At 43.4% G+C, this 27959-nt stretch overlaps 1 protein-coding gene across 13 annotated transcripts; it reads right to left on the bottom strand.

Moving 5' to 3' along the window:
- atxn2 (ataxin 2) lies at nucleotides 1-27636 on the bottom strand. Of its 13 annotated transcripts, none has more exons than XM_061817166.1 (26): nucleotides 26767-27636; nucleotides 23714-23744; nucleotides 22415-22474; nucleotides 22009-22080; nucleotides 21038-21188; nucleotides 20391-20405; nucleotides 18323-18477; nucleotides 18134-18225; nucleotides 16230-16418; nucleotides 15985-16157; nucleotides 14062-14310; nucleotides 13093-13278; nucleotides 10735-10908; nucleotides 10555-10656; nucleotides 8869-8939; nucleotides 8458-8786; nucleotides 8315-8378; nucleotides 6094-6240; nucleotides 5852-5869; nucleotides 5340-5406; nucleotides 5047-5240; nucleotides 4131-4257; nucleotides 3825-4016; nucleotides 3534-3745; nucleotides 680-890; nucleotides 1-606 (listed from the first exon to the last, which is right to left on the bottom strand). In XM_061817166.1, the coding sequence occupies exons 1-26, from the start codon at nucleotides 26907-26909 to the stop codon at nucleotides 578-580; spliced, it is 3453 nt and encodes a 1150-aa protein (XP_061673150.1). In that variant the 5' UTR covers nucleotides 26910-27636; the 3' UTR covers nucleotides 1-577. The 13 variants fall into 13 exon arrangements, with proteins under 13 accessions (XP_061673150.1, XP_061673149.1, XP_061673155.1 ...); XM_061817165.1 differs by having other exon boundaries at nucleotides 5334-5406; nucleotides 26767-27635; XM_061817171.1 differs by having other exon boundaries at nucleotides 5334-5406; nucleotides 18323-18447; nucleotides 26767-27635.
- Nucleotides 27637-27959: the final 323 nt, after the last annotated feature.

The following is a 27959-nucleotide window of genomic DNA, read 5'->3' as shown; positions in this document are numbered from 1 at the left end:
TTTTTTTTATTATTTTTAAATTTTTTTTTGGGCTCATTTTTTTTTTTAATTATTTATATTATCTACAAAGTAAAAGTTTTAACTTAAAAGTTACATCGGGGTCGGGGCGAAAGGTGGGTTGTGATCAATCTTATTTGTTTTTTTTTTTTTTTTCATAAATAAACGCTCACGTTTGTTGTACTGTCCCCGTTGATGGCCTTTTTTTTTTTTTTTTTTTTAGTTTGGTTAGACACTTGTAGTCTTGTAGCAGCAGCAGCAGCATCAGCAATACAACAACAGTAACATTAACACTGTTCAAAATGGGTTGCTTTTTTTTTTTCTTTCCGCCCCCCCAGCACAAGGTGCAGACAAACTTCCAGTTGAATTCTCCTTCCGTTCTCTCTTCAAACACATCACTGCATCACCAACCTGTTAACATTCTCTTATTGCCTTGTGTGGGGAAGGAGGGAGGTAAGTGGATGAGAAATGTCAGCCGGAGGACGATGAAATAAGAGAGGAGGAAGGCGTCGAAGGACAAAGAAGAACTCCGTTCCTTCGTGAAAGACATTTCCGCTCGCTGGCGCCCTCTTTCTGCCATCTACAGCTGCTGCTGGTGATGAGTCTGCACTGCAAAAGTCACACCAAAGCCCAAAAGTGAACAAGGGTCAAGATCCAAAACAAAAAGCTGTTTGTCGTTTACCTTGCGGATGCGCCAGGTAGGAGAAGTGTGTGGTGGAAGAGACGGGGATGTGGTTGAGGGCCGTCTGGGCCATGGGGGGCTGCGGGCCGCCTGGCGGGCCCTGGGCGGCCATCAGCATCATCGGGGGGTGGGCGGGCGTCGCGTGGTGGGACGGCACCATGCCGGACTGCATGTGAGCCTGAGACAAACGCAAACCGTTTTGGGCCAAGCGCTGCCACGACAAAAATTGGACCAACAATTACGCCTCAGACAGACTTGACAACATCCGCCCGCCGACAGTTCATATGGTGGCCCGACAGTGAAAATGTCACATATCTTTTCTTCTACCCATGAGTCCTACAAAAAAAGTAAGGTGCGCATGTACCGTAATTTCCGGCCTGCAGAGCGCATCGGATTGTAAGCCTCACCCAGTGCATTTGGAAAGGAAATACCATTGGCTACATACATAAGTGTAAAAGCCGCAAGGGAACACATTGAAACACGAGATATTTACAAAGAAAGACGGAACATAGAAAGACTTTTCAAAGTTGTAATACCTTAGCTTAGCTTATTTTAACATAGCAACAACACGGTAACATGAACAGGGCTGGTTAAAATAAACTAAAAAAAAATACAGGTTTAAAAAAACTAACAAACAGCTATGGCAGCTACACAGTAGGAACACGATAGCACAGCACTAACAGAGCGTGGGGGGGAGAAAAAAAAAAAAAACATACCGGTAAAAATCACTGAGACACAGCAGTAACATAGCAGCAACACGCTAGTGCGGCGCTAACAAGGCTGGTAAAAAAAAAAAAAAGAAAAAAAATGTACCCAAATCACTGAGACGTGGCAGGAACATAGCAGCAACACGCTAGTGCGATGCAATGCTAACGCTACCGCGGCGTTAACATTTTCAAAGATTACAGTCACGTGGAAAAGTTGTTCTGAGAAGAAAAAATGTATTTCATCAATCCAAATTTTGTGTTTATATTGTTGTTCGCAGTTTATATGTGGTTTATGACTCCAAAAAAAGTCATGGACAGACTAGACCATCTGCAATCGATTGAGGGCGTGTCGGAGGTCTTTGAAATGGCGACGTGTGCGCCAACTGCCAATTAATTCAACAAGTTCGAATGTGGTTGGTTAATTTTGAACAGTCACATCTTGGGTATAATAGGGTGTGCACGCTTATGCAACAACAACTTTTTTTCCACCCCTTTGAGTCAGTCAGTTTATACAGTCGAAGCCAGAAGTTGACGTACACTGCGCAAAAACAGTTCATTTGTCTGAAGTCAAATCAGACCTAACCTCTCCTGTTTCAGGTCAGTCAAGATCACCAAAATTATTTCAATGTGTTAATGCCACAATAATGAGAGAGAATTTCATATTTTCTTTGAGGTCAAAAGCTTCCATCCATTCCAGCAGTATCGAGAAGTATTTCCTTTGACGTGCATGACTTGAGCCAAATGTTTGTAACAGTTCTCTGCTGGAATCCCGGCCCATTCAGAACCGCTGGAACTGAGTCAGGTCCGTCCGTTGCTTTGCTCACGCACGCTTTTTCAGACCTGCCTACACATTTTTCTTGGGATTAAGATCAGATTCTCTGCGAAGGCCACTCCCAGACATTGACTTTGTCATCCGCAAGCCACTTTTGATGTACGCTTCGGGTCATTGTCCATTTGGAAGACGCATTTGCGCCCAGGTTTTAGCTTCCTGTCTGATGTCTTGAGACGTTGCCATAATATCTCCATGTAATGATCTTTCTTCATGAAACCGTCTATTTTTTCAAGCGCTCCAGTTCCTGCTGTAGCAAAAATACCTGCACAACATGATGCTGCCGTGTCTATGCTTCACAGTTGGGACGGTGTTCTCAGGTCTACTTGCTTCCCCCTTTTTTTGGTCATTATGGCCAAACAGCTCCACATTAATTTCATCAGCCCACAAGAAACAGTTGAGACCTTTGTCGTAGTGTCTTTCTGCAAAGTGTAATCTGTCTTTTTTATGTTTGTTTAGGATTAATGGCTTCATTCTCAGTGAGCTGCCTTTCAGCCCACGTAGGACTCATTTTACTGTGGATAATGACACTTTCTTACCAGCTTCATCCAGCATCTTTACAAGGTCTTTATCTTTTGTTCTGGGGTTGATTTGCACATTTCGGACCAAAAGACATTCATCTCACGTACACAGAGCTATCTCCTTCCTGAGCAGTGTGATAGCTGGAGATTCCCATGATGTTTATACTTGCATATAATTGTTTGAACAGATGAACACGGTACCTTCAAGCATCTGGAAATTGCACCCAAGGATGAGTCAGACTTGTGGAGTTCTCTCATTTCTTTTGATCTTCCAATGATTTCAAACATGGAAGCAGAGTATTTGAGCTTAAACACCCCCCCCCCCCCCCAGGTGTGCTGTCAATTAACTCACATTGTCAGTTAACCTATCAGGAGCTTCCAAACCCATGACCTCATCATCTGGGTTTCCCTACGGTTTTTAAAGGCGTAATAAGTTTTGTGTAAGTAAACTTTAGATCCTTGAAGACAATATAAAATTCTCTCTCTCATTATTGCGGCCATTAAAAATCATTTTGGTGATCTGACTGACCTGAGACAGGAGAGGTTTTGTCAGTTTTGACTTCAGACTGAGACAAATCCCGTTTTTTTTCTTTTTTCCCCCCAGAGTGTATGTAAAATTTGGCTTCAACTGGAGATCGCAATGATGGAAAAAGATATTGAAATGATTTTGTGTTGGTTTTTCCTTTTTGTAATATCAGAAAAGCCTGCTTTATGAACCGTGGTGTAAAACTCTCAACATGTAATTTCCTCAAGATTCTTCTTTTGACTACGGTTTGTACTGTGGGCTTCTCGCTTACCTGCTGCACGTGTGCCATGTGGTTGGGGTTGTAGCCGTGCTGCACCTGCTGCGGGTGGATGTAGACTGTCTGCTGTGCAGACGGGAAGGATGTCTGCGGGGACTGCGGGTTGGGGCCCGGCGTCAGGGAAGGCGGCGTAGGGGCCAGAGCGGAGTAGATGGGCTGCTGCGATTGGTTGGCCAGGTGGAGAGCTTGGGCGGCGGCCGCAGCAGCTGACGAGAGCGCAAGAAAAGCGGCGTTAACGGACAATGCAAAAGTTAAGGAGCTCTCGGTAGGTGCCGGTGTGGTCACCCGCTGCCGCCTGGGGGTGCTGCGGGTGCTGCACGGGGCTGGCGGCCGGGTGGTTGGGCGGACCGCCGTGCTGGGGTGGGCCCCCCTGCTGCGCTTGGCCTGTGGGTGTGGCGGAGGGCTGAGGGTGCTGCGGGTGGGGGTGCAAGGTGGCGCTGGGGTGGGGATACTGCTGGGGCATGGGGCCAGGAGACACTAAGGAACACAGTCCAAAAAAAAAAAAAAACAAAAAAAAACAAAAAACGAGGGGCTGAATGACAACGCACGGTCAAGATGCATTGTGGGATGTGGCGAGGGGGCGGGACATACCATACATAGTGTGCGTCTGCTCTGGGTACTGATTGGTGGAGGAAGACACCAGGCCGGGCTGGCCGTGGGCGTGCGGTGACATCATGCGGGCGGTGCCCTGCATCACGGGACTGAACACATGCTGCGCCTGCAACGTGCAAAACGCTTACTGGGATGGAAATTGGGCAAAACAGTTGACCTGCAATTCATGATTATTCTCACAAGTCTTTTATCTACGGAACCAATTCCAATGAATTTGGAACACTGTGTTAAAAGAAAACAGAATACTTTGATTTGCAAATCATGTCCAATATATATTTAATTGAATACACTACAAAGACTAGATATTTAATGTTCTAAGTGATATTCATTAACTTTGAATTTGTAACAAACTGGATTGCGTGTGCTTTGTACTCTCGAAGCTGATTGATCATGTTCAGTTCGAGGCTTGGCTGTTCAGGTACAGCGACAGCACAGCATCACTTTGAAAAGATAACTAGCTACTTTGAAAAGCCCAGTGGGTATTAAAGTCATAACTTTAAAAAGGTAAGTAGGTATTAATTATGGTGATGCCTCGGTTCTCCACCACAATCCATTCCAGAAAACGGTTCGAGAAGTGATTTGTTCGAAAACCGAAATCGATGTTTCCCATTACAATGAATGGCAAAAGAAATAATGTGTTCCAAGACTTAAAAAAAAAAAAAATGGGCTTTTTAAAGCATTTTTTTCAGCTTTTCCAGATAATAAACTGCATAGTACAAATACATGTACAGTTTAAAGAAAGAAAGATTTATTTTTTGCTTAAAATGTAGACTGAAAAAATAGTGAGGTCAGCAGAAACTAGCAGATTTTTTGTCGATTTTAATCATGTGTGTAAATTAAAAAAAAGATGGTGCAACCATGATTGTCTGTTCATAAATGCTTGATATGAACCAACCTGAGATTGGTAATGTGGCATCTGCTGGACCAGCTGCTGACTGGGGAACTGCTGCGGGCTGCATGTGAAGTACTGGGCAGAGTAGGCGGGGCTCTGCGTGATGATCGGAGGCCCCGCTGCTGTGGCCGGGTGCATGAGGGTGGGCGTGCCCGGCGGGTGGTGTTGGTCTGACCTCCCCTGGGTCATGTTGGGCACTGGTCGTGTAAAAGAAGATGGACCTTCTGATCGTTGGAATATCACACTGATTTATTTTCTGGCTATGAGGAGGGACAGCGGGCTGTTCTCACCTTTACCTGGTCTGTACGGTTTAGACTGGTTGACAGTCATATGCGGCATCTGCACCTGATACATCGCTGGAGACTGCACGGGAAGGACAAAACAGATGGGGGAGGAGGGGATTCTTCTTGTATTTATTTTAAAGTCAGATTTTTAGTAAGTCTTTAAAAAAAAAAAAAAGTTCTTACACTACTTGAAAGACAAGCATGTCAGACTCTACAGCTTCATCTTACCTGGACTCGCATGCAATTTCTACTTTCTACTTTTTTGTGTGGGTGGGTTTTTAAACCCGTGCCTGTAACTTAACCCCATGCAATTCTATGACTGCAGAAGAAATAAACTGCTAGCAGCTAGAAAATTATTAGTTGTAAGAGATGAATTGCAATAAGAAGTTGGCAAACCAACATCTGAATGTGCTAAAACTGACAAGCAAGCAAAACATCTCAAAGCTAATTTGGCCTTGACAAAAAAAAAAAAAAATGTAAATAAAAGGATAAAGAAATTGAAATTCAAGGAAAAATTCACAAACCTTCCATATTATGCTTTTCTAATGGAGAGAGAGAGAGGGAGAGATATAGAGAGAGCAAGAGAAAGAGAGAGGATGAGGAGCAGGGGGAAGAAAAGGAAAAATGTGTCTTTACATGTGTCTGATGTTGGATCACCAAGTTGTTCTTAAAGCAACACAATTTATCACATAATTTGCACTCCAAGCTGGATATTAATATCAAAGGCGTCGCACAAGGGTCGGCTGAAAAAAGGCGACCATCTCACCTGCACGCCGGGACTAACTGGTGTGAGGGGATACATTTGGGGGAAGCACACCGGCTGGCCGTAGACCGTGGGGTGCTGCTGGACCACGATGGAGGGGCTGGGCTGGCCCTGAGGTCGCGGGGGTGTCGGGGTGTTGGCTGGTTTTGGCTGCCGGGAGAGATGACAAGAAACTGGAAAACGTTCCATTACAAAGCGCCTTGCAAATTCCTGCCCGTTGAGTTTCTCAAATAATGGCCTCTGCGCCAATAGATGACAAGCCACAATCCTTTCCGGGTTTGTGGTCCACTTGAAGAAGTAACGATGCACATCAAGACTGTTTTTAATAAGACAGAGCACGCTATTGTATTACACTTTATAAAACTTACACTACGGATAATAAAATACAATGCAAATAAACTAACATTGATACTATTTGTTAGCCAGTTTATAGCAATTTGCTTTGTGTGTTTGGCTTTACCCCATTAGGACACGTATTTAGACAGCTGCTTGGCTATTTTAAACGTACAAAGCATTTTCCTTTTTGTTTAGTTTGACAGTAAACTTCAACCTGGAATGCCAACAAACGGCTCAGTGTGGAAAAACTGTTCACTCGCTCGCCAACTGCTGCTTATTGGGAAGTGAGCCGAGTTGAACTTTCCGCAACCAGCTAACATTTGCGTCGTATAATTTTTGCATGCAAGGAAAAGCCGAGCAAAGCCAAGCCTGTTTATTAGTATGCACTATTGTATTTCATACATTCCTCTTTGACGAATTTTGTGTAGGAGCACACTACATCTCAATAAATGATGGGAGGATTTTGTTTTGTGCCTACATCATCAGGTGCTGTAGCACAAATAAAAACTCCAATTCAATCCTGGCGCGCGCCGCCTTACTTGAATACAATAGGCACTCATACACCAACAATTGACCCCTCCGTGGATATTGCGCAATCCGCGTCATTGACCAATCAGAGGCCAGAGATCTGCAAAACCAAAGCCCGTTTTTGCTCCCGCCATTTTCTCAGACAACATTGCATGGTCCAGTATAGGTTTTGTTAGCGTTTTATCGCGTATTTGGGTTATTTAACAAAAAATATGGTTAAGAGGTGTAGTCACGGACTTTGTAATCGTGACGACAGGTATCCTGAAAGGCGAGTTGGTGGAGTTCGATTCGTACCCTTTCCAAAACCGAAGACCCAGTACGAAAAATGCCTTCGATCGATCAAACTTTGTGGAAGACCGCATCGTCAACTAAATCCATCTAATATCAACCGGAACACATATGTTTGCACGAAGGTATGCCCTATATTTGATTTTCAATACATGTCTCGTATAAATGAATGAGACGTTCTCCGCTAGCATAACACCGCTACGTGTGAACGATTGACACACTTATTCTTTGTTGAGCGATATTTAGCGATGATCGGACTGCACAAACGTCGTTTTCTTGCTGGCTCGCGGCCGAAGCTTAACCAGACTGTGTTTGCACGAAGATATGCCCTATATTTGATTTTTAACACACGTCTCGTATAAATGAATGAGACGTTCTCCGCTAGCATAACATTGCTACGTGTGAACGATTGACACACTTATTCTTTGTTGAGCGATATATAGCGATGATCGGACTGCACAAACATGTCGGTTTCTTGCTGGCTCGCGGCCGAAGCTTAACCAGACTGCGTTTGCACGAAGATATGCCCTATATTTGATTTTTAACACACGTCTCGTATAAATGAATGAGACGTTCTTCGCTAGTATAACATTGCTACGTGTGAATGATTGAATGAAATCAGAAGCATGGCGTCTCTCTCAGTTCAGAATGTATTGTATTTAGAATCTATAATATATCGTTGATTTGAACGAAATCAGAAGCATGGCGTCTGCACGTCTAACAATGTATTGTATTGTATTGTATTTGCCATTTTTTACGAATTGTTTGTCTTACGTCAGCGCACGTGGCGTGACGTCACTTCAGGAGGCGTGGTTAAGCGCCCTGTACGGAGGGGTCAATTAGACGAAGAAACGTGTAAATGTGAAATGAGGATGTTAAATAAATAAATAAATAAGTAAATTTCATTTAAATATAAGCTCTAAAATGTATTATAACTGATTATCTTTCTAACAAATATTACATTACTAGATTAATATTAATGTGCGGATAGAAATAAATGTGGCAAGGGCATAATATGAAGACATAAAGTTTGTTAAAGTTAGTGTGTACAGTGGAGGCGGGGTGCTCTCACCTGCGTGTTGAACCTCGGCTTGAACTCGTTGGCGTTTGGGTTTAAGGTGGACTTTCTCACTTGACTGCGAGAAGAAAGCCACATTGTTACTCATTGGCATTTTTGAACAGTTCCGTCAGCCACCTCCATACGACCTCACTCACTCTTGTACCGCCTCCTTCTTGTCCTCCTTCTCGTCATGCTTGGGCCCACCGAATGTAGACACAGCTGTCGTCTGAACACCTTGCGAGGTCACGTCCAGCCCCACCCTCTTCTGCTCTGGGCCTGAAGGAGACGGGGACAGCACGGCAGGGCTGCCAGGCTTACTCGTGTTGATGGCGCCTGCGGGCGCGGCGGCGGCGCCGCCGTGTTCTTCGGGGCCCGTTGCGGCTTTGTCCAAGGAGGCAAGTTCGGTAGGCTTGTCTGCAGAATCTCTTGGAGGCTTGGCCATCATGTGGTCAAAGGCAGGGTCCGGGTTAGAACTAGACTGCAGCTAAGGAATGAACGACCAACCAAGAGTTTAAGATGGCATGGAAAACGGACAATTATTTAGCATTGCACTCAAAGGCACTCACCCGAAAGTCTTCACTAAACTTCTTTAAATTGTCTATTTGTTTCCTATGGTCAGGTGCCAAAGAGGGGGGACCTGTGAAGACATGAAAGATTATTTAGGGCAGTGTTTCCCAACCTGTCACAAGAAGTATATTCACTGAAATAATCATCTGTTCACTCACAAATGTACACAAAGATATGAATTCTATTGTATTAATAGCAACACGTCGATTGCATCTTCTATCGTCGAGTGGAAGGTTATTTAATTGTTCGACCGGACACCAGATGCTGGCTCCGAGTTCACATTGGGTGCAATTCCTTGAGAGTGGGTCGGGAGGTGCAGACAACCCTTTCAGCAGTCAGAGTTTGTCCTTTTTTGTGGCAGCACCAAACCAGACCGTGACAGAGGTACACAGCATTCATTTGATGACCACTGTATAGAACCATCTTAACAACTCTCCTGGCAGATCACGCTTCCTCAGAAGCCACAAGAAGTACACCCCCTGCTGGGCTTTTTTTGAGGATGGAGTTGATGTTTGTTTTCCACTTGAGGTCTTGAGAGACTAATTGCCAGGAACTTAAAGGTCTTGACGGTTGACACAATAAAGTTGCAGCTGTGGTGAAGGGTGCCTCCTGAAGTCCACAATCATCTCCACAGTCTTTAGTGTGCATACATTATTCGTAGCAGTCTCACCGGTCGGCACTTTTACATATCCGAAGTTCGCAAATACCAGCCACTCATGTGCTTGAGAAGTATCTGCATCATTTGCACAATTGACACCGTTCCTGATTATTGCACTAACAAGTCACTGAAGTCTCTGCACCATTTGCACATTTGTAACGGTACCATACTATTGCTCTATAAGCAATTTGAATACAGTAATTGCTCAAAATTGCCAGAGGGCTCTGCATCATTTGCACAAATGTCAAAAACCAATGTACCGCCATGACCACATCACTGGTAACCTTTCATTGCTCTATGACTCTCCGTACTTTTATGTCTCAAAAGTATTTTCTGTCAAATGGCTGTTTGTTGTCGTACTAGAGCAGCTGCAACTACCGGAAACAGGTTTGTGTTTTTCACATACTAGGCAAATAAAGATAATTCTAATATTCATCTTTTGATCCCAAACCAAATGTCTTCAGTATGCAACAAAAACAAAGGAATTGATGCCGTTCCAATACTTTTGCAGTGGACAATAGATGAACAGTTATTTAGAAGTAAATATACAAGAATGTTCAAACTATCATTCCATCCATTTTCTTAGCTGCTTATCGTCACAAGGGTCACAGGAGTGCTGTCAACGGGCAAGAGGCGGATGGGGTACACCCTGAACTGGTCGCCAGCCAATCGCAGGCCACAAACAGCTGCACTCACAATCACACCAACGCGGAAATTTAGAGTGTCCAATTAATGGTGCATGTTTTTGGGATCTGGGAGGAAACCGGAGTGCGCGTACAAAACTCACGCAGACAAGGGGAGAACATGGAAACTAAACATAGGGAGGGCTGGGATTGAACCCGGGTCATCAGAACTGTGAAGCAAACGCTTTCCAGCTGCTCCACCGTGCCACCATGTTCAAACCAATTAAGTGAAATTGGATCATTTCCAGGGCTTGGTAATAACTACTCTAGATTAGCAAATTATTAAACTGGGGAAAAAAATGGGCCAGTTAAACCGTTTCAAGGCTATCAGGACTTTGGAATACCTTTACAAACAGGTCTGAGGATACTGGACGAACTGTCCTTCATGCTGTCTTTGTTGCTTTTGGGGGATGTTTGTCTTGTCTCCTGGACACGACTTTCTTTAACTGGAACACAATTACATGTGACATACGAGATAAAGCAGTCTCGAGAGATTTTTTTTTTTTTTTTCCTTTTAGCCTTACCATCTCCTGACAGAGAGGCAACAGTGTTGGGGGCTGGACTTGCAGCAGTCGGGGAAGAAGCAGACATTGGTGCGGCAAAAGACTCTGCAGGAGTTGTTCCTGTCGGGGGCAGAGAAGAGGAGGAAGGGGAAGCTCCACCCATATTGCTCTGACGCGGAGAGCGCGGCCTGTGAGCTGACGGGGAATAATTAAAAAAACAAAAAAAAAAAAACATTACGTTATGACCAGATATAAACTAAATTATTACCCACTATAGCACAGGGGTCAGACTCAAGGCCCGGGGGCCAAATTTGGCTCATCGCATGATTTTGTGTGGCCCACAAAGACAAATCATGTGTATCAACTCCCATGGTTTTTGTTCAAATCTGTTCCTCCTGATAACGTTGCGATATTGCGTGCATGTTTGTGTTACCAATAGTTGAAAAACCCTCTCCGATTGATTTTTGCTTCCAAAACTAGTTCATAAATTTCATGCGGAAATATGATGATCCGGTTAAAGAATATGGTTTCACAGCGATAATGGCCACCTGAGGGAAACCGTAATTTCAATTTGTGGCCCACGACATAGATGAGTGACACCTCTGCACTACAGTGTCAAAGACATCTTCGCCCACACCAATTTCCATTAGTCCACAAGAAAATGTTGTCACTGAAACAGGTAACCTTTTATACAGTGGACACGGAAAGCATTCAGACACCCCGCGTACATTTTTTTCCACTTGTTATATGAAAGCCATTTGTGAAAATCATTTACGTTCATTTTTTCCCCACTCATTGTACACAGAGAAACCCGTATTGACAAAAAACAGAAGTGTTGAATTTTTGGCAGATTTATTAAAAAAAGAAAATTGAAATATCACACAGCCATAAGTGTTCAGACCTCTGAGTGAATACAGACGTGAGACTTTTGGGGAACGATGCAAGATGTTTTTCACACCTGGATTTGGGGATCCTCTTCCATTTCTTCAGGCAGATCCTTTCTAGATCTGTCAGGTTGGATGGTAAACATTTGTGGGCACCCATTTACAGGTCTTTCCAGAGATGCCCAATTGGGTTTAAATCAGGCTGGGCCATTCAAGAGGTCGCAGAGTTGTTTTGAAGCCACTCGGTTATTTTAGCTGTGTGCTTAGAGGTCCCTCCCTTGGTGGAAGGTGAACCTTCAGCCCAGTTTGAGGTGCTGAGCACTCTGGAGAAGGTTTTCATCCAGGATATACCCGTAGTCGTTTGAATTCATCTTTTCTCCGATTGCCACCAGTCGTCCTGTCCCCGAAGCTGAAAAACACCCTCATAGCATGATGCTGCCACAAGCATGTTTCACTGTTGGGACTGTATTGGACAAGTGATGAACAGTGCCCGGTTTTCCCTACATACATCGCTTCGAATTAAGGCCATAAAGTTCTGTCTGGGTCTCATCAGACCAGAGAATCTCATTTCTCACCATCTTAAATGTTCTTCAGGGTTTTTTTTTTTGTTTTTTTCCCCCCACAAGCTCCATGCAGCTTTCACGTATCTTTCAGTGGGAAGAGGCTTCCATCAGACCACTCTGGCATAAAGCTCTGACTTGTGGATGACTTCTGTGATGGATGATGTTCTAGAACTTTCTCCCATCGCCCAATTGCAGCCAAGTGATCTTTGGATTCTTCTTTACCTCTTTCACCAAGGATCTTCTCCCCCGATTGTTCAGTCTGGTCGAACGGCCAGCTCATTTTACCCCCACATGTGCATCTTTACTTCGACAATGAAATGGCAAAACCAGTTCCAGCAATGGCAGCAATGTTGGTGACCATGTTGCGTTTGTTCTGCGGAAGCTCCTGAGCCTGATCTGGCTTTTGTCGTCAAATGTTTTGCTCCTCTGCATACCACCGTGACCGATGAGTGCAAATGGAAAACAGCATTTCCCAAATGTTATTAAATCACAGCGAGATCCCCACTCAACAGTCTTGTGAAGTCGTTCAGAGTTCTACCTCGTCTTAACCACACAAATGTGTCTTTCATTCTCCGCTACTGTTGTATGCTTATGTTGTCTGTGAACACGAGTTTATTGCAATGATTCCATGTTTAGTGGAAACTTCAAAACCGGTAAAGAAATCAACTCAGTTTCCGTGAAGACATTACCAAACTTTGCAGTGATTTTGAGCCAATGTACAACAATTAAGGACAAATAGTGGATTTACAAAACATCGCATTTCAAACATGGATTCATTACATTTTGTTTCATGGAAAGGTATGAGAACGCTGTATGATATCCTGCCTGCTGCTCTTCCTCGCTGAACTCGGGAAGAAAAGGAAAATTGTTGCATTTCTGCATACTGTACAAATAGAGGAGTGTTTTCTGGCATCACGGCTGAAAGCATCTACCTCCACTAACCACAGAAGACCAAGTTCCTCCCGAGGAGTTGCCTCTGTTGGACGGAGTCACTGGGACCTCTCCGGGGGTATTGTGAGAAATCAGATCCACTCCTGATGGCATCCCAGTTGTCCTGCTGGGAGGTACTCTGTGAGCACGGGGCGTCCTCTGGGATTTCGGAGACATCCGTGGTGGACCTACCAGGACAGAAGACAAAAGACATTTGAATGAGAAACAGTTACAGCGGGGTGGGGTGGGGGGTTGGAGGGGGGGGGGCACATGCTTGTTAGTAGCAGAAACGAGATCAAACCAAACATACACACACACACACCAAACATAAACTGCAGCCGAGTGAATAAAGTAGGGAACGTGTGAAGTGGGAGGGGAAAAGGTGAGGTGGCATTGAACAGATTCACAAACCAGTCAACCTGGTAAATCCCTAGTCCATGGATGACATGGAACATGCTTCGGGGTGTGGGTGGGGTGGGGGGTTGCAGACATTTTTTTTTTTTACTTGCGATTTTAAGGAACTCAATCCATTTATTGACAAATTAAGTCAGAAATTCCGTGTTGCTTACTGCATTCATTACGGATGCCTCATATCTCACCTGCCCGACTTTCATATAGGTAAAGATGCGCCCACGTATTTTCACAGGATACTGTATACGCATTTTAAAAAAAGCCTTAAATTAGGTGTTCGGTTTATCTTTACTCTGAACTGAAACACTGTCTTGGTCGAGATGACTGTCCTGTTGTTGTTATGGGTAATTTACGTCATGTGTTGCAAATCATTCCACATAAAGCACTTCATCTTACATTACTGTTCCACACTAGACCTGGGCAAATTTACTTTTGAAAGCAGTTAACATTAACTTTGGGGACATGTTAAGCCAGGACTTGGGCATCTGTCTGGTTAAGACCAATCCATCCACCTTCAACTCATGCCTTTGCCCAGGTCTACGCCACACGGATGTGGGTACCTTCTGAAGACATGCGTTTGGGCAGAGTGGAGGCCGTCGACGTGGGCCCGTGGACAGGAAAGGGAGATGAGGAGGAAGGAGAGGAGGGATAGGATGAATGAGAGTGTGGCCTGGATGGTCGAGAGGGAGGTCTGGAGGGTGGCCTGGTGGGGGTGGTGGCCCGAGGAGGCAGGGACGAGGGGCTGGACTGGTAGCGGGGGAGGGGGCGGGAGGAAGGAGATGGACAGGGTGAGGGCCAATGGGATGAACCTAAAAGAGGGAAGGACAAATGATCAAGCATGTCACACAGCGGACAGTAAGCAACTCAAATGGAAAAAGAAGAGTAGAGCAAACATGAGCGCACATGCCATTCATTGATTAACATGACACAGAACAGCAAAGCTTTCAAAGAATGATACGAGCAAAACGGGCATTCCTAAAATAAATGCAGCACAAACACTTCTAACGAGAAAAATATCGACGTAATAGCCTGCCATCTTCTATTCAAATGGACATATCGCCTTTGACAATACGATTTGCCAAAACTGAAAACGAGTGACATCTTCTTTAGCCCACGATGGGACATAGAACACGAGAATTTTAAAGAAAAGCGACCTGCGGTCAGCACACAACGATATATCTGCAATAAACAATGTAAGTGTGGTGGGAATAAGACAACATGACCTGCTGCTGTGGCCGTCTATAGGGCAAGGAACCATAATTGTAATTTAACCTCAGGTAGAAATCAATGCCAGACCCGTCACCATAAAGGCGGTGGAAGGAAAAAAAAAATTCACTGAAATACATACTGACAAATTGAGATGAGAGATGCAAACACTGTTCACGCATGCTAGAATTCAGGGTTCATGTTGGTGCCCATAAGTCCACGCATCCCCGTCACCAACGCTAGACAAATGCATATTTATGATCAAAATGCCGACCCAGCGAACGCGAAATATAAACACAGGTCCTATGTTTGTTGTTGGCCGAAGAGAAAGGAAAAAGTTAAACAGAAGATGCAACGCACAACCACTGAATAAGAACTCAGAGACTAAGAATTCAGCATAGTGGTGCAAAAAACGTTTTTTGTATTATATGGCTAACTTTATATTCTTTGAAATTTGTACTGAATTACAAAGTTGGAGAGACCAGCAGATTTCTTGACACAAGTGCTACTCGAAGCAGGCGATCGTTGCTGCTGTCGTCGGTTGCTCTCGTATGTGCCATCGGCACAGTTATACACATTCAGCCAACATGGCCACAAAAATTGCTCTGCATGCGCTCAACTGTTGCGGACGGGTGAATAACGGTTACGTCACATGCACCCTGTGGACATGTGGACACTGAACCCATTAATTTAGTCTAAATTGGATTGTGGCGTGTTCTTTCACTACCTTAAGACAATGCAGGACTAACATATTTACACCAACTGTCAAAAAATTCTTCAAGCCCATTTATATAAAAAAAGAAAAAAAGGAGTATGTATGAGGATTATCTCAACATACATTTTGGCCTGCGTGATGAGGTAAACTAACAGTGCACACAGATTGTAACCTCGAAATGTCAGTTCCAGTCAATATTTGTATGAAAAATTTCCATTTCTGAAAGATAAAACAAATGTAAAACAAGCACAGCGGTGACGTTGTATTCTTACACCACTACAAAAAATCAACTACCTCATTGTGCAGCATCCGTAACCTTTGTCTAGACTCTGTCTAAACGTTATTGTGAATATGATGGCATTCAAAAATAAAATCATACGTTTAAGGGGTCAATATTTCTTTATTCATTGTAATTTTCTATGACAAACTTGTATTTCTAAAAGAAGATGGAAAGCAAGTGGGAAAAGCTGACCTGAAAACGTGTAGGCCATTTTCCAATGAAAATATTGTCTACAAGGGAGCACAAGCATCCCAGGTATGCGAGAGCTGGATCATCGGTTACCTCCGTTTACCACCCTCTGGTCGCCCCCCGGGCTCTGATTGTAGTCATGGAGTCCCGCACGAGAAGCCGAAGGCCCTGCTGAGTTCGGAGTCAAACGTGGGGAATTCTGCCTTCCAGATCCCCATGACATGGCCTCCCTGTTTCTCTGGCTGGGGGGAATGTACTTGTTCTCCCTGCACGGAGATACACAATCAATATGCTGACTTGGATCCAGTGGACCTGTCACCGTGTGAACTAAGTATCACCTGCTCAGTGTATGCATCTCTCTTTCCCCCCGTACCACCGCAGTGAATTTCTCCTCCTCTGAGCGCTCATCATTCTCTAGGGCCACGCGGGCCTTATATGTGGAGCTGGCTTCTATCTCCTCTGCCAGTTGGGCAGCCCGTGCTTCCCTCTTGAGGAACTCCTCTGAGTTGTCTCGCTCAAGGGGGACCCTAGGAACCAACGACAAGTTAGATGGAATACAGCAATGGACTTATTTGGTTGAGTAAACTAAGTTATTACCAAATTTTTTTATGAAAATGTGGCCAATTTCTAATACCTATCTCCACTCCAAAATTAGGAGTGCATGGACCAAAGCAGAAATACAATTTCTTTCCAGATGCCATTTGACTTGGGCTCCATGACAAAATTCAGGCGTACACAGACATAAAGGCACTAATGCAAAGTACAATTCGCCTTGGAAGAGGACTCCGCTCCACCGATTTGTATCCATCCATTTTCTAGCGCTTATCCGGGACAGCCCGACTTCCCTCTCCCCAACCAGTTCATCCAGCAATTCCGGGGGGATCCCGAGGCGTTCCCAGGCCAGCCGAGAGACAGAAACGCTCCACCATGGCACGGGTTGTCCCAGGGGTCTCCTCTCAGCGGGACATGCCCGGAACACCTCATCAGGGAGGCATCCGAATTAGATGCCCCAGCCACCTCACCTGGCTCCCCTCAATGAAGATGAGCACCCCTACTCTAAGATCCTTCTTCTCACCCTATATCTCAGGGAGAGCCCCTAGTGTGATGAGATCGGTCATCTGGGAGGGGCTCAGATTTATGCCGCTGCTCCTCCGCATCAACGGGACTCAGATGAGGTGGCTCAGGACGATAGGATGGCTCTTGGGCATCTTCTTGGTGAGGAGTTCCGGACATTTCCCGCCGGGAGGAGACCCCAAGGGTGACCCAGGACACACTGGAAAGTCTCCAAACTGGCCCGAGAATACCTCGGAATCCACTTGGAAGAGCTAGATGAGGTGGCTGAGGAGAGGAAAGTCTGAGCTTCCCTCCTAATGCCACTGCCCCCATGACCTGACCTCGAATAAGTGGAAGAAAATGGATGGATAGAAGTTAAAATCTGCATGAAAAATAAGACAAATTGGTTAATTTTATCACCCAAAAAAAAAAAAAAAAAAAAAAATCATGAGGGTGACTCACTATGGTAACCCTGATAGGGAAACATTAATAAAAATAAATTAACAAAATAAAGAAAATACATTTTTACTTTTAATACATAATTGTAGCGGCACAGTTCTGAGGACAGGGATTCAAATCCCTGCACCGCCTGCGTGGAGTTAGCATGTTATCCCTGTGCCTGCGTGGGTTTTTGCCAGGCACTCCAGTTTCCTCCCACATCCCCAAAACATTAATTAATTGGAGACTCTAAATTGCCGCTAGGTGTGATTGTGAATGCGGTTGCTGTCTGTCTCCATGCGACCTGTCATTGGCCGGCAACCAGTTTAAGGTGTACCCTGCCTCCAGTCTGATGACAGCTGGGATTGGCTCAAGCACTCCCGTGACCCTCGTGTGGATAAGTGGCTGAGAAAATGGACGGATATATAATTGTCAATAAATAAATTGACTACTTCCTCATGCAAATATGCTCTGTGGATCGGATTAAAGAACAAATCGGCCTGCAAGTGGCCCACGGGTAATACTTAGCCAGGCATTACTATGTAGGCAATGCATCCTTTGTTTCCTCAATATACGGTACTGTATACGTTTAGGTAAGACAAAACATGTTATAATAAAATGAGATGAAATTGAAGTAAACTGACCTACGTTACTGAGTCTATGGGAAAAATGTCATGACTTAATAAATAAGTAAATAATACTCAAAACTGGTGCAAAAAGGTTAACGTAAGAAAATGAGACTTATTCTTACGTATATGTGGACAGGCTGCTGTCATACGTAGACAAGACACCGTACTTCTCCTCGTTGTACTTGAACATATCATTGGGGTCCCACCCGTTTGACTAAAACAATATAGGACAAGTTCATTTACATGGTTAACACATTGAAAAACCGATGCCGCAGTTCATGTTTCTTGTGGCTTTGAATCTTATTCCTCACCACATCAGTATCCAGAGATTCGAGGCTGTCAGAGTTGTGGGTCTCTCCCCCATCCCACGGCTCCAGATCTTTCTCTTTATGCTCGCCATTGATCCTTCCACTGACTGCGGAGTCTGTGAAGTTATCTGAGACACGCAAGGATATACCTTTATGCTCTGCAGACACACAAACGCAGACACAGGCAGGGAAACCACTCACTTATTCCTTATGCACCAAAGCACACATGCCTTCAGGACTTTTGCCACGCGGTCTCTTAGTGGTTTATGTAGTCACCAAATAAACAGTGCAAGGCTTAGACAATTAAGCGTGGCTCAGGATCATCGTGCTATGTCTTAATTGTGTGAATGAACCATCAATGCAACATTTTAGAAATCTGGAGTGAGGACTATTTTTAGATCAAATCGTAATATTCAAAGCAAGAATCAGGACAATTAAAGTATCTGCAATATGTTAGCAGATCTGGCCGACATGCTTTACAACCACGGCCCATCGTGGAAGTGGAGGTCAAGCAAGCATGTGTTTAGTCTACCTTCAATCAGATGGATGTTGGAAAAAGGAAAAATTCTGACCTTTGATCCTGATGGTTAGAGCAATTTCACATTTTTCATGTTTTAAGAGAGCCTGCACAAACTGTAGTTTTCAAATGAAATGAAGTGGTTTGTTCACTATCAGAGGGGGCCCTAACCTCAGTTATTATTTGTCGAAACTTTTTGAAAAACAGCTTCATGGTTAGTTTGGCTGTATTGTTGAACTAAAACTATAACTACAAAATTTAATACTAGATAGAAGCATGATGACATGAGTAAAATGTCTAATCTGCACTGAAGTAAAAGCGCTGTAGAACTCTACAGAAAATGCTTTATGGTAGAAAATGGCTGATCTTCCACTGAAAGCAACAAGTTCAACTACAGTGGAACCTCTTAAACTGAATAATTATCACTCTACAACACAAGTTGACCTTAAAACTATTTGAATTTCAACCCTAAAGATGGAAATAAATCATTCCAAAGACAAAAAAAAAAAGGACAATCTTTATAAAAGGCAAAACAAGTAATAAGAGACATTAAGCCATAATTTCAAGACAGTGACAAAACTTTTTAACTTGAATTGAAAGTAGTTAAACACACAAAAAAAATTACAAACTAGTAATTTAACTTTTAGAACAAGTGATGCATGTACAATAATCTGGTCCTGCCACAAATTGCGAAAAAGGAGTAATCAACACCTATAATGGTTTAACCTGTAAATATACGGCAGATTCAAAAACTCTGCGTCATTTCAAACTTATCATACAAGATCACTCTTCAAAAAAAAAAGGCGTTGATGAGTTGACTAATACTAAAGCGCGCATGCAAATAAGATTGCATAACTGCCACTAACAACCCAGACTACACTTGGCTCCTCCCCTCTCTCAGACGAGCCGTATCACATCCCACTACTTCCTTGACACGGCACTAGCAGCATTTTAAGTTGTTTGACGAAAAGCACAAAAATCTATGAATTTGTTGTTGACTGGTTCCACAGGGAATAAATCTAAATAGGTGAATTTATGAGTTCTGAACTAATTACAGTAATTGACTCGATTCTTACCGCTTTGATTGCAAGGAATGTAAAATTTCAGTCTTTGATAATCATCTTTTCACATTCTTTTCAATGTTGAGGTGTGGTGTTCAGTATTGTTTTAAAAAAATTGTGTAAAATATTTGTGCTTTGACAGTTTTACCGGTAAAGTCTCATGAGCTATCCTTACGTTTTGTTAAAGAAATTACCAAAGCGGCTCCAAGTTATCGTGTCACTTTTGAATATTTTTCTCTAGGTGTGCTCGTAGAGAGACAGGATAGTTAACTGTGAGGGGGAATAAATTATATCCCTTAAAGGGCAGTTGAATTGGAGGTTCCACTGTTTTTGATTCTTATTTTTAAGCCGCAAGGTAAAGCAAGCGAACCCTGACAGAATTACCATACAGGGCAGGAGTAGCAGCATGAGCAATTGCAACAGGTTTAAATTTGAGGTAGAAACAGTCTGCAGGACACAGAGGTGAGAGGATAAAATAGATATAGTGTATTACCTGTGTCTGAGGAAACTAGACCATGAGAGGAGCAGAGACAGACAGATGACAAAGAGTCAGAAGATGGACTCACAAATGACAGAGTGGTGAACCACTCAATACGTTCACAACACGGCTTTGTAAAACTACATTTATCAGACCGGGTTGACGAACATCGACAAGGTTTTTTTCGACACAGTATAAACCAATTCGGTCTAATTATTAGCAATGATGGTGTACAATTGTGCACTTCAACAGGTCAAAGTGTATTGCATGACTATCTGTCCCCGGTCATACTTGACAGTGTTCCATCAGTCCATTTTCAGACAACAAAGGCCTGGAACAAAGTCAATATTTCTCAAAGGAGAACTCTATAGGTCAAGATGAATTAGACGGCATCATTAAGTCCTTATTGAGTGCCCTATCTGCACTAAGGCTTTGGGCCAATCGATGGACGGCATTAGTCCTCAACAAGCAGCCTCTCAGAGCAGACACATGACAGAGTCCCTGCTTGGCGGTTAATACGAGGCCGATCAATACATTGTGAGGATGCACTGATTTTATCAACCGTGTTTATTTGAGAGTGACAATGTCGACTTTTCATATTGCAAACGCTTCATGAGGTAGCTATCGCAACAACGCTGATGACTCAAAAATACGTCGTGTACCTTTCCTGGCAAAGTTAAGGTCAACGTCTTTGAAGGACACGGCGACAACATCGGCCGCTTTGAAGACGATGCTCTCCACGATGTCCTCTTTCCTGGGGCCCACGCTTGGCTCGAGGCTCTTCCTGTGGGCCGCGTCCAACACCAAGTCACACTGGGAGAAACAGCAACGAAAAGTCAGCGTAAACTAGAGTTCGACTTAGTCGGCCGGAGACCTGAGCCGAGGTCAAACCGCATCACCAAAAAGGACCTGATACTTAAGTATCAGCATCAAATGATGGTGAATTGTGTGAGTATCACGAGATGTTTAGTTACATTTCATGGCATGCTCTTTTTTTAACCACTTCATTCTAGAATACACAATCAAAAATCGGGTTACATGAGGTTTACACACTACGATAAAGAATCATGACAAAAGATTACATTTATGTGCTATAAATGAAACATAACAGTACGTGTGACTTGCTCTGATGGATAAAGCCATGAACGTATAATATAATGTCTGATTTTTAGTAATCCTGTCCATTGCGTGGAAGGCATTCCAGATAAATTTTATTTTGAAGCAACGGAGTCAAAAATGAAGTGCACGTCTTGGATACAACATAGCAGAGGCGCTGTTAATTCAAGTCTCCATTTGGTGTCTCAAGACAAAGTGTCAGCTGCATAAGTTAAGATAACAGCCACACCACGTAACACTCCTTGCGGCGATTTTACAACACTGGGGCCAAACATGATAAGAATCATTCATTCCAATCAAATATTTAGTCATTGGTTGTTCATTTTCCCTAACTCCAAAAGTAAATTCAAGTTTCTGCGTCGTTTGGGTTTAGCATATAATTTGGTGAAAACAAAACGGCTTCATATGGGTTGCACCAAGGAGAGTGACAATCTAAAAGGGAAGGAGACGGGCCAGACTAAAAGGAGTGGACATCGTCAGCACCACCTCTGTAAGTGAGCCTGAATGACAACCCTACCTCTGGACCGTAGGTCTTGAACACTCCTTCATAGACTGCTCCATTTTTCACCTTCAGTTCACACTTGGTCCCCTGTAATAATGGTTCATGAAATTCCATTTTGTGAACATTTAGTCAGGCCAACATTGAATCAGCACAGTCAATTCACACACTCTGAAGACACATTTAGAAACCATCTGCTGTAAAAGACTGATGACCAATGCATTTTGTTAAGGCAAGCAGCTAACTAAGCATATGGCCTGGCTTTTATTGCCGTTTGGACCTTTTGAGGAAACTACTACATGACTAAGTCCTTTACAGTAATCAGTAGTCACGTAACCCTATGTTGTACTGCTGGCTTTACTGCTGTGTCAAGGTTACAGACAATTCTGTGAAATGCATTCAGTCATCTGGAAAGGGAGCATACCACAACTGACGTCAAGACGTGCACCATCCTCATGTTTGCGTACACGCCGTTGAAAATGACCTGAAAAGGAAATAAATACAAAAGTGGCTTTGAGGGGGATGACATCAGGAGTCGGCACCAGGTTGGCTGGTTAGTTCATTTTCAGTTTCTGGGGGTCAGTTCTGGTCTACAGCAGTACTTGCGAGTGTTTTTTTGTTTTTTTTTTTTTTTTTTTTGGTTATCCCGGTCAATCGCTAGCTGAAGGTGCATCAATGACTGTGGCTCTGCTTAAAGGGAAATTCCGGTAGTTTGGATTAACAATGTATCCAATAGGTCATGTCATACCTGTATGTACTGTACCTGGACAATGTGATGTTAATCCTCTCTTATTTAATGTTTTTTTTTTTTTTTTTTTTTTAGAAGACTTTTATCAGCAATTACGAATTTTCACAGGCGGCGCCATTTTGGCGGGTCACGTGACCTACGTGCGCAGATGTGACATAATAGGCGCGGCAACAAAGGCTCGCTTACGTTGGGAAACAATTGTGGCCACCGCTGATTTATCTTCATCTGATGAAGAAATAGCGCTATTGGTTGATCGGAAAGACGGGAGGAATACGTCCATACAGATTTGAACCTATGTGGCTGTAAATAATGTTGAATATTCGGATGGTTCTTCGGACAGAATGACGCGCAGTCTGAGGAGCTCGTGAGCAGCACCGCAGCCAGAGCTTGTAATTGTCGATAAAAATCTTCTCGAAAAAACATTAAATAAGAGAGGATTAACATCACGTTGTCCAGGTGCAGTACATATGACATGACCTATTGGATACATTGTTAATCCAAACCACCGCAATTTCCCTTTAACCACATGTGGGGGCATAAAGGTGATCCAATTGTTGTTGTTTTTTCTTCAGTTCACTCAAGCGGCAGCGTTGGCTGAAGCTTGCATGTAACTAAGATTTTCACTTGTAATGGGAATAAAAAGAAATAAATCATCAAGAAGAATCTTAACTTGGAAAACTCAAATTGGGCCACTTGGAAGTGAAGTCACCACTATACACAGTTACCGTTAAAAAAAATTTAAAAATCTACTGTATTAACTAATCTTTCAACACCTTGTGACACAATCTTGGCATGTGTTCTACTGTTCTCTTTATAGCTAATGTTATTCATGCTTTCATGTTTTACCCAAAAAATACTTGGGTTCACTAGTAATCAGACTACATTCAAACAGCTTCACCAAATTACTGGTACTTTGAAAACAGCAGATTATGCCACTAACTTTCATAAATAAAAGTGTTCTAGCAGTTTACTTACCACTGCAGGACCTTTACCACTGTGTCTTCCCCTATAAGATAAAAATGTCGCAGATGATACATGCCGCTTCTTATGTTCTCATGAGCAAAGAGAAGTGATTAAACTGTTCCAGCTACGTGGAATGACAGAAATTCCAAGAAACCAATACGTAGATAACTGACTGAGATTAAAGCAGCGTGGCCCATACTCACACGCAATAAATCCAGTCCAAGTAACAGCATGCAGTACCTGAATGCAACATGGCAGCTCAAATTTCCCACAGCCCTTTTTGAGGGAAGTGTCTAAATTAAGAATAGCTTTACTGCCATGAAAACATTTTTAACAAAAAAACTAACGTGTTCATAGTATTTCATCCTATGGTGATCAAACTTGAGGCCTTTTAGTCACATAAATCATTTCACAACTTGTCCACAGCTGCAGGTCAAGCAGTCTTTACCCGAGGTGTTCTTCCACTGCATACTTCAATGAACCTTATTCTCCTACGTACAGTGCCGGAAAAAAAAGCACCGGCCCCCTTATCAAATTCTTATATTTTTTCCACAATTTCACCACTTTAATGTATATTAATGAAACAGACAACTGGTAGTGCCATCCTCTGCAGCAACAACTGACAAGCGTTTTCTATAGCTGGCAAGTTTACTTGCTGGTATGTTTTGGATGGTTATCCTGCTGTACTTCAGCTGATGGCAGATTTTCCTTCACAATTGTCTGTTAAGGAGAATTCGTGGGTCAATCAGTCACTGCAAGTTGTTACGAATTTGAGAAGGGATTCTGTACTTTTTCAAGGCAACGCACACTAAGTATCTTTATCATGTGCTAGAATGTATTTCACCTTGTTATATTAAAATGCACTCTTTCACCATGTCAGACAATGCAGCTTTTTCTATGAGCGTGTTCCAGAATGCACACTATTCTTCTCATAAAATGTACCACAAACCTAAGATGCACTTAGAATGCAACTTACTCATTAAAGATATCTTTGACTGCATCTTACTCTTGCGTAAATTACTCTGTATTCTTATAATAAGGACCTAGAATGCAACTTATGGATTCAGCTGGAGTAACAATGTGCTTTATTCTTGTGGTAAAAAAATACACAATATTTTTAGTCACATCTTTGAATACACGCCATTAACTGAGCATGTACTTGAATACGACATATATTCTTCCAGTGGGTCTGTGTGTTCATCAAAAATGAAGTATGTGTTTTACTCTTATCCATGAATCTTTAAACGTTTTATTCTCACTTGGTACCACGTGTACTGGAGCCAAGCCTAGCAGACTTCAGGCGGGAAGTGAATGTTCCATATTCTTCTTGTAAAATGCACTGTTTTCCAAAAGTCTCATCTAACAATGCACTTTATTCTTAAAGTCATATGCAACAATGCACCTTATTCTTAAAGTCACATGCAACAATGCACCTTATTCGTCTAGTCAGGGTCAAGAATGCACCTTCTTCTTATCGTCACGTTCAAAAAGATTTGACATTCCTAGAATAAACCTTAACCTTCCTGAAAAAAAATGCACCTTTTTCCTGTAGTCGCATCTTAGAATACACCTTACTTAATATCCAATTCTGTTTGTACTCATCCATCCATTTTCTTAGCTGCTTATCCTCACAAGGGTCACAGGGAGTGCTGGAGCCTATCCCAGCTGTCAACGGGAAGGAGGCTTGGTACACCCTGAACTGGTCGCCAGCCAATCTGCATGGAACATCGTGACAAACAGCCGCACTCACAATCACACCGACGGGGCAATTTAGTGTCCAATTAATGTTGCATGTTTTTGGGATGTGGGAGGAAACCAGAGTGCCCGAAGAGAAACCACGCAGGCACGGGGAGAACATGCAAACGCCACACAGGCAGGTCCGGATTGAACCCAGCTGAACCACCGTGCTCCCCTGTCTGTACTCAAATACACGTTATTTTTGGTGTAAAATGCACCTTTTTCTTCTAGCACACCAGTTTTTTTTTTTTATTACATCCTTTAATACGCATCATTCATTCAGTGAGCATGTCCTCAAATACAAGATTCTTCCAGTAAAATACGTTGTGTTGAACTGCTGAACGCACATCCTAAAATGTATCTTATTTGTTGAGCATGCCCTAGAATGCACCTTGTTCGGCGGCTGGAATGTGGCCCGGTTTGCAATCACATGCAAGCTCAAGTGCCTTCAGTAAATCAATCGACATTAGCTATCATTAAACATCTTGAAGTGAAAGATGAATTTCATTGTCCACTAATATCGGCTCGTATAAATACCCTGTACAACAACAATGGGATGAGTGTTTAAATGTAGGAGAAATCCATTTTGGGAAAAATGAAGAAAAAAAAAAAAAAAAGACGCCCTCAATGGAACGTTACGCAGTGAACAAATGGGCCGTACTGTGCTGTGCCAGTGACCAAGTGAATCAGGAGCCGTGCTCAAATGAATTCTTTTCGCTGACAGCTCTGCGATCACCTGATCCTTCGGGCATTGCGTTTAAAAGTCACACTTGAAGGGCATTATTATGATTGTTATTTCACATGAGCGGGGCGACGTCAAGGTTGACAGAAAACATAGCTTGCTTGACTATTCCTGCACATTTTCACGCACACAGACGCGCAACAACTTTCCTCGTTAGTGGATAAAAATATACTGTGATACACATTTGGTAGCATCGCTTTATATGAACCTTACCATACGTTCAGGTGATAAGCGTCTGATTAGCTTAACCGAGGCCAGTGGGCTCCATTACGAGCTGTCAAAGGGATAAAACGACCCGAGCTGAACCAACGCTGACAGGCGGTCCGCACACGAGTACGATATGAGAGAATATGTGTGAAATACATGAACAAAGACATATTGATTACGTTATTGTGCATTACGTGGGGCGAGCGGACAGGCCGCGTTAGCTCGGTTGCTCCCCGGGTGACCAACACGTCGCAAGGCCCTCAACACTTCTTTCCCCCGCAAAAAAACGGGCACAAGGCGGACATGTCATCTCTAAAAAACGTCACAGGGGTTCACAAAATGTGACCACGTCCGGGAAACAGCCGGCAGTTCCCCTCACCGTGGTTGGATTTCGTGGTTGGGTTGACCGCTTTCGATTTGCACCGACCTGCCCAGATTCTGTCGTCCCCCGCCGCTTCCTCCGGCACCAGCGGCGTTGCCACCGCCGGGCTTGCTGCGATTTCCTCCGGCCTTCATTGACATGGCGAGCCCATAAAAGACAGTCTTAAAAATCACCAGCTTGGCACCGCAAATTCTCTCGTCGACGAGGAGACCGCCGCGTCCGTGTGTGTGTGTGTGCGCGCGCTTGCTTTCGTTGACACTTTACCGCCGTTAGCACTCCGGTGGCTAGCGGGCTAATGTCAACGTGCTAGGTTAGCCCAATTAGCAACCTGTACAATTGCTTTTAAAACAACGGGATGGGGGGGAAAAAACAATACTTTAAAAAAAAAAACACAACACGTGAAAACCACTCCCTAAACAAATACGGGTGTTGAACCTCTTGCCAAGGTGCTGCGTTTACCCGAACAAATGATTTTGTAATCTGAAAATTGCTTTTGAGTGCTGTCTGGGGCTGTTTCCGTTGCTAACATGGAAAAGACCAAAACAGTCTGAAAGGGGACAAAAAAAACGGCGGAGGGATATTTGACAGCCGGAACGGTCGCTGGCGTCCAAAGCGCACACAGAAATGTATTTTTCTTTAACGACAACGCACGACTCCGGCAAAGGGACGGTTAAAGACGCGATTAAATCGAACAAACGCGGTGATAGTCAAGTGTTTGAAACGAAAGCGCTACTTTGTGGGGACTAGTTTCAGGATATCCACCAAAGGCTGTGTTGTGGCATCCACGTGAGCCGGCGAACACACCGCATGCACATGCGCCTCCATCAAACCCGAAGCCGTACAAAAAGAAAGTCCGGACAGTGACGGGAGAGGGCGCCATATTGTTACCGACCTCATACAACGTCGCAATGCAACGCAAATAACAATGCCAGTGAAGAAATCGCCTCAGATCATGATTGCGACATACGTTTTTGGGTTGGTGGGCACCACTGTTTGAAAAAAAAAAAAAAATCGAATTTTCACACTAAATAAATTAATTAGTCATCTCTTTAACGTGTAATATGGGGTTTACATCACATAGCAATAATATATATATATATATTTTTTTTGCAACCGTGTAGTTTGTCCGTGAGGATTGGAATAGCCGACACCCGCAAAGCCAATCATTTTCCCCAAACTCGCCAAAAGTG

This window comes from Syngnathoides biaculeatus, chromosome 4, assembly GCF_019802595.1.
Source record: "Syngnathoides biaculeatus isolate LvHL_M chromosome 4, ASM1980259v1, whole genome shotgun sequence".
In the NCBI taxonomy this organism is placed as follows: Eukaryota; Metazoa; Chordata; class Actinopteri; order Syngnathiformes; family Syngnathidae; genus Syngnathoides; species Syngnathoides biaculeatus.
This window is presented reverse-complemented; position numbering and strand designations above follow the sequence as displayed.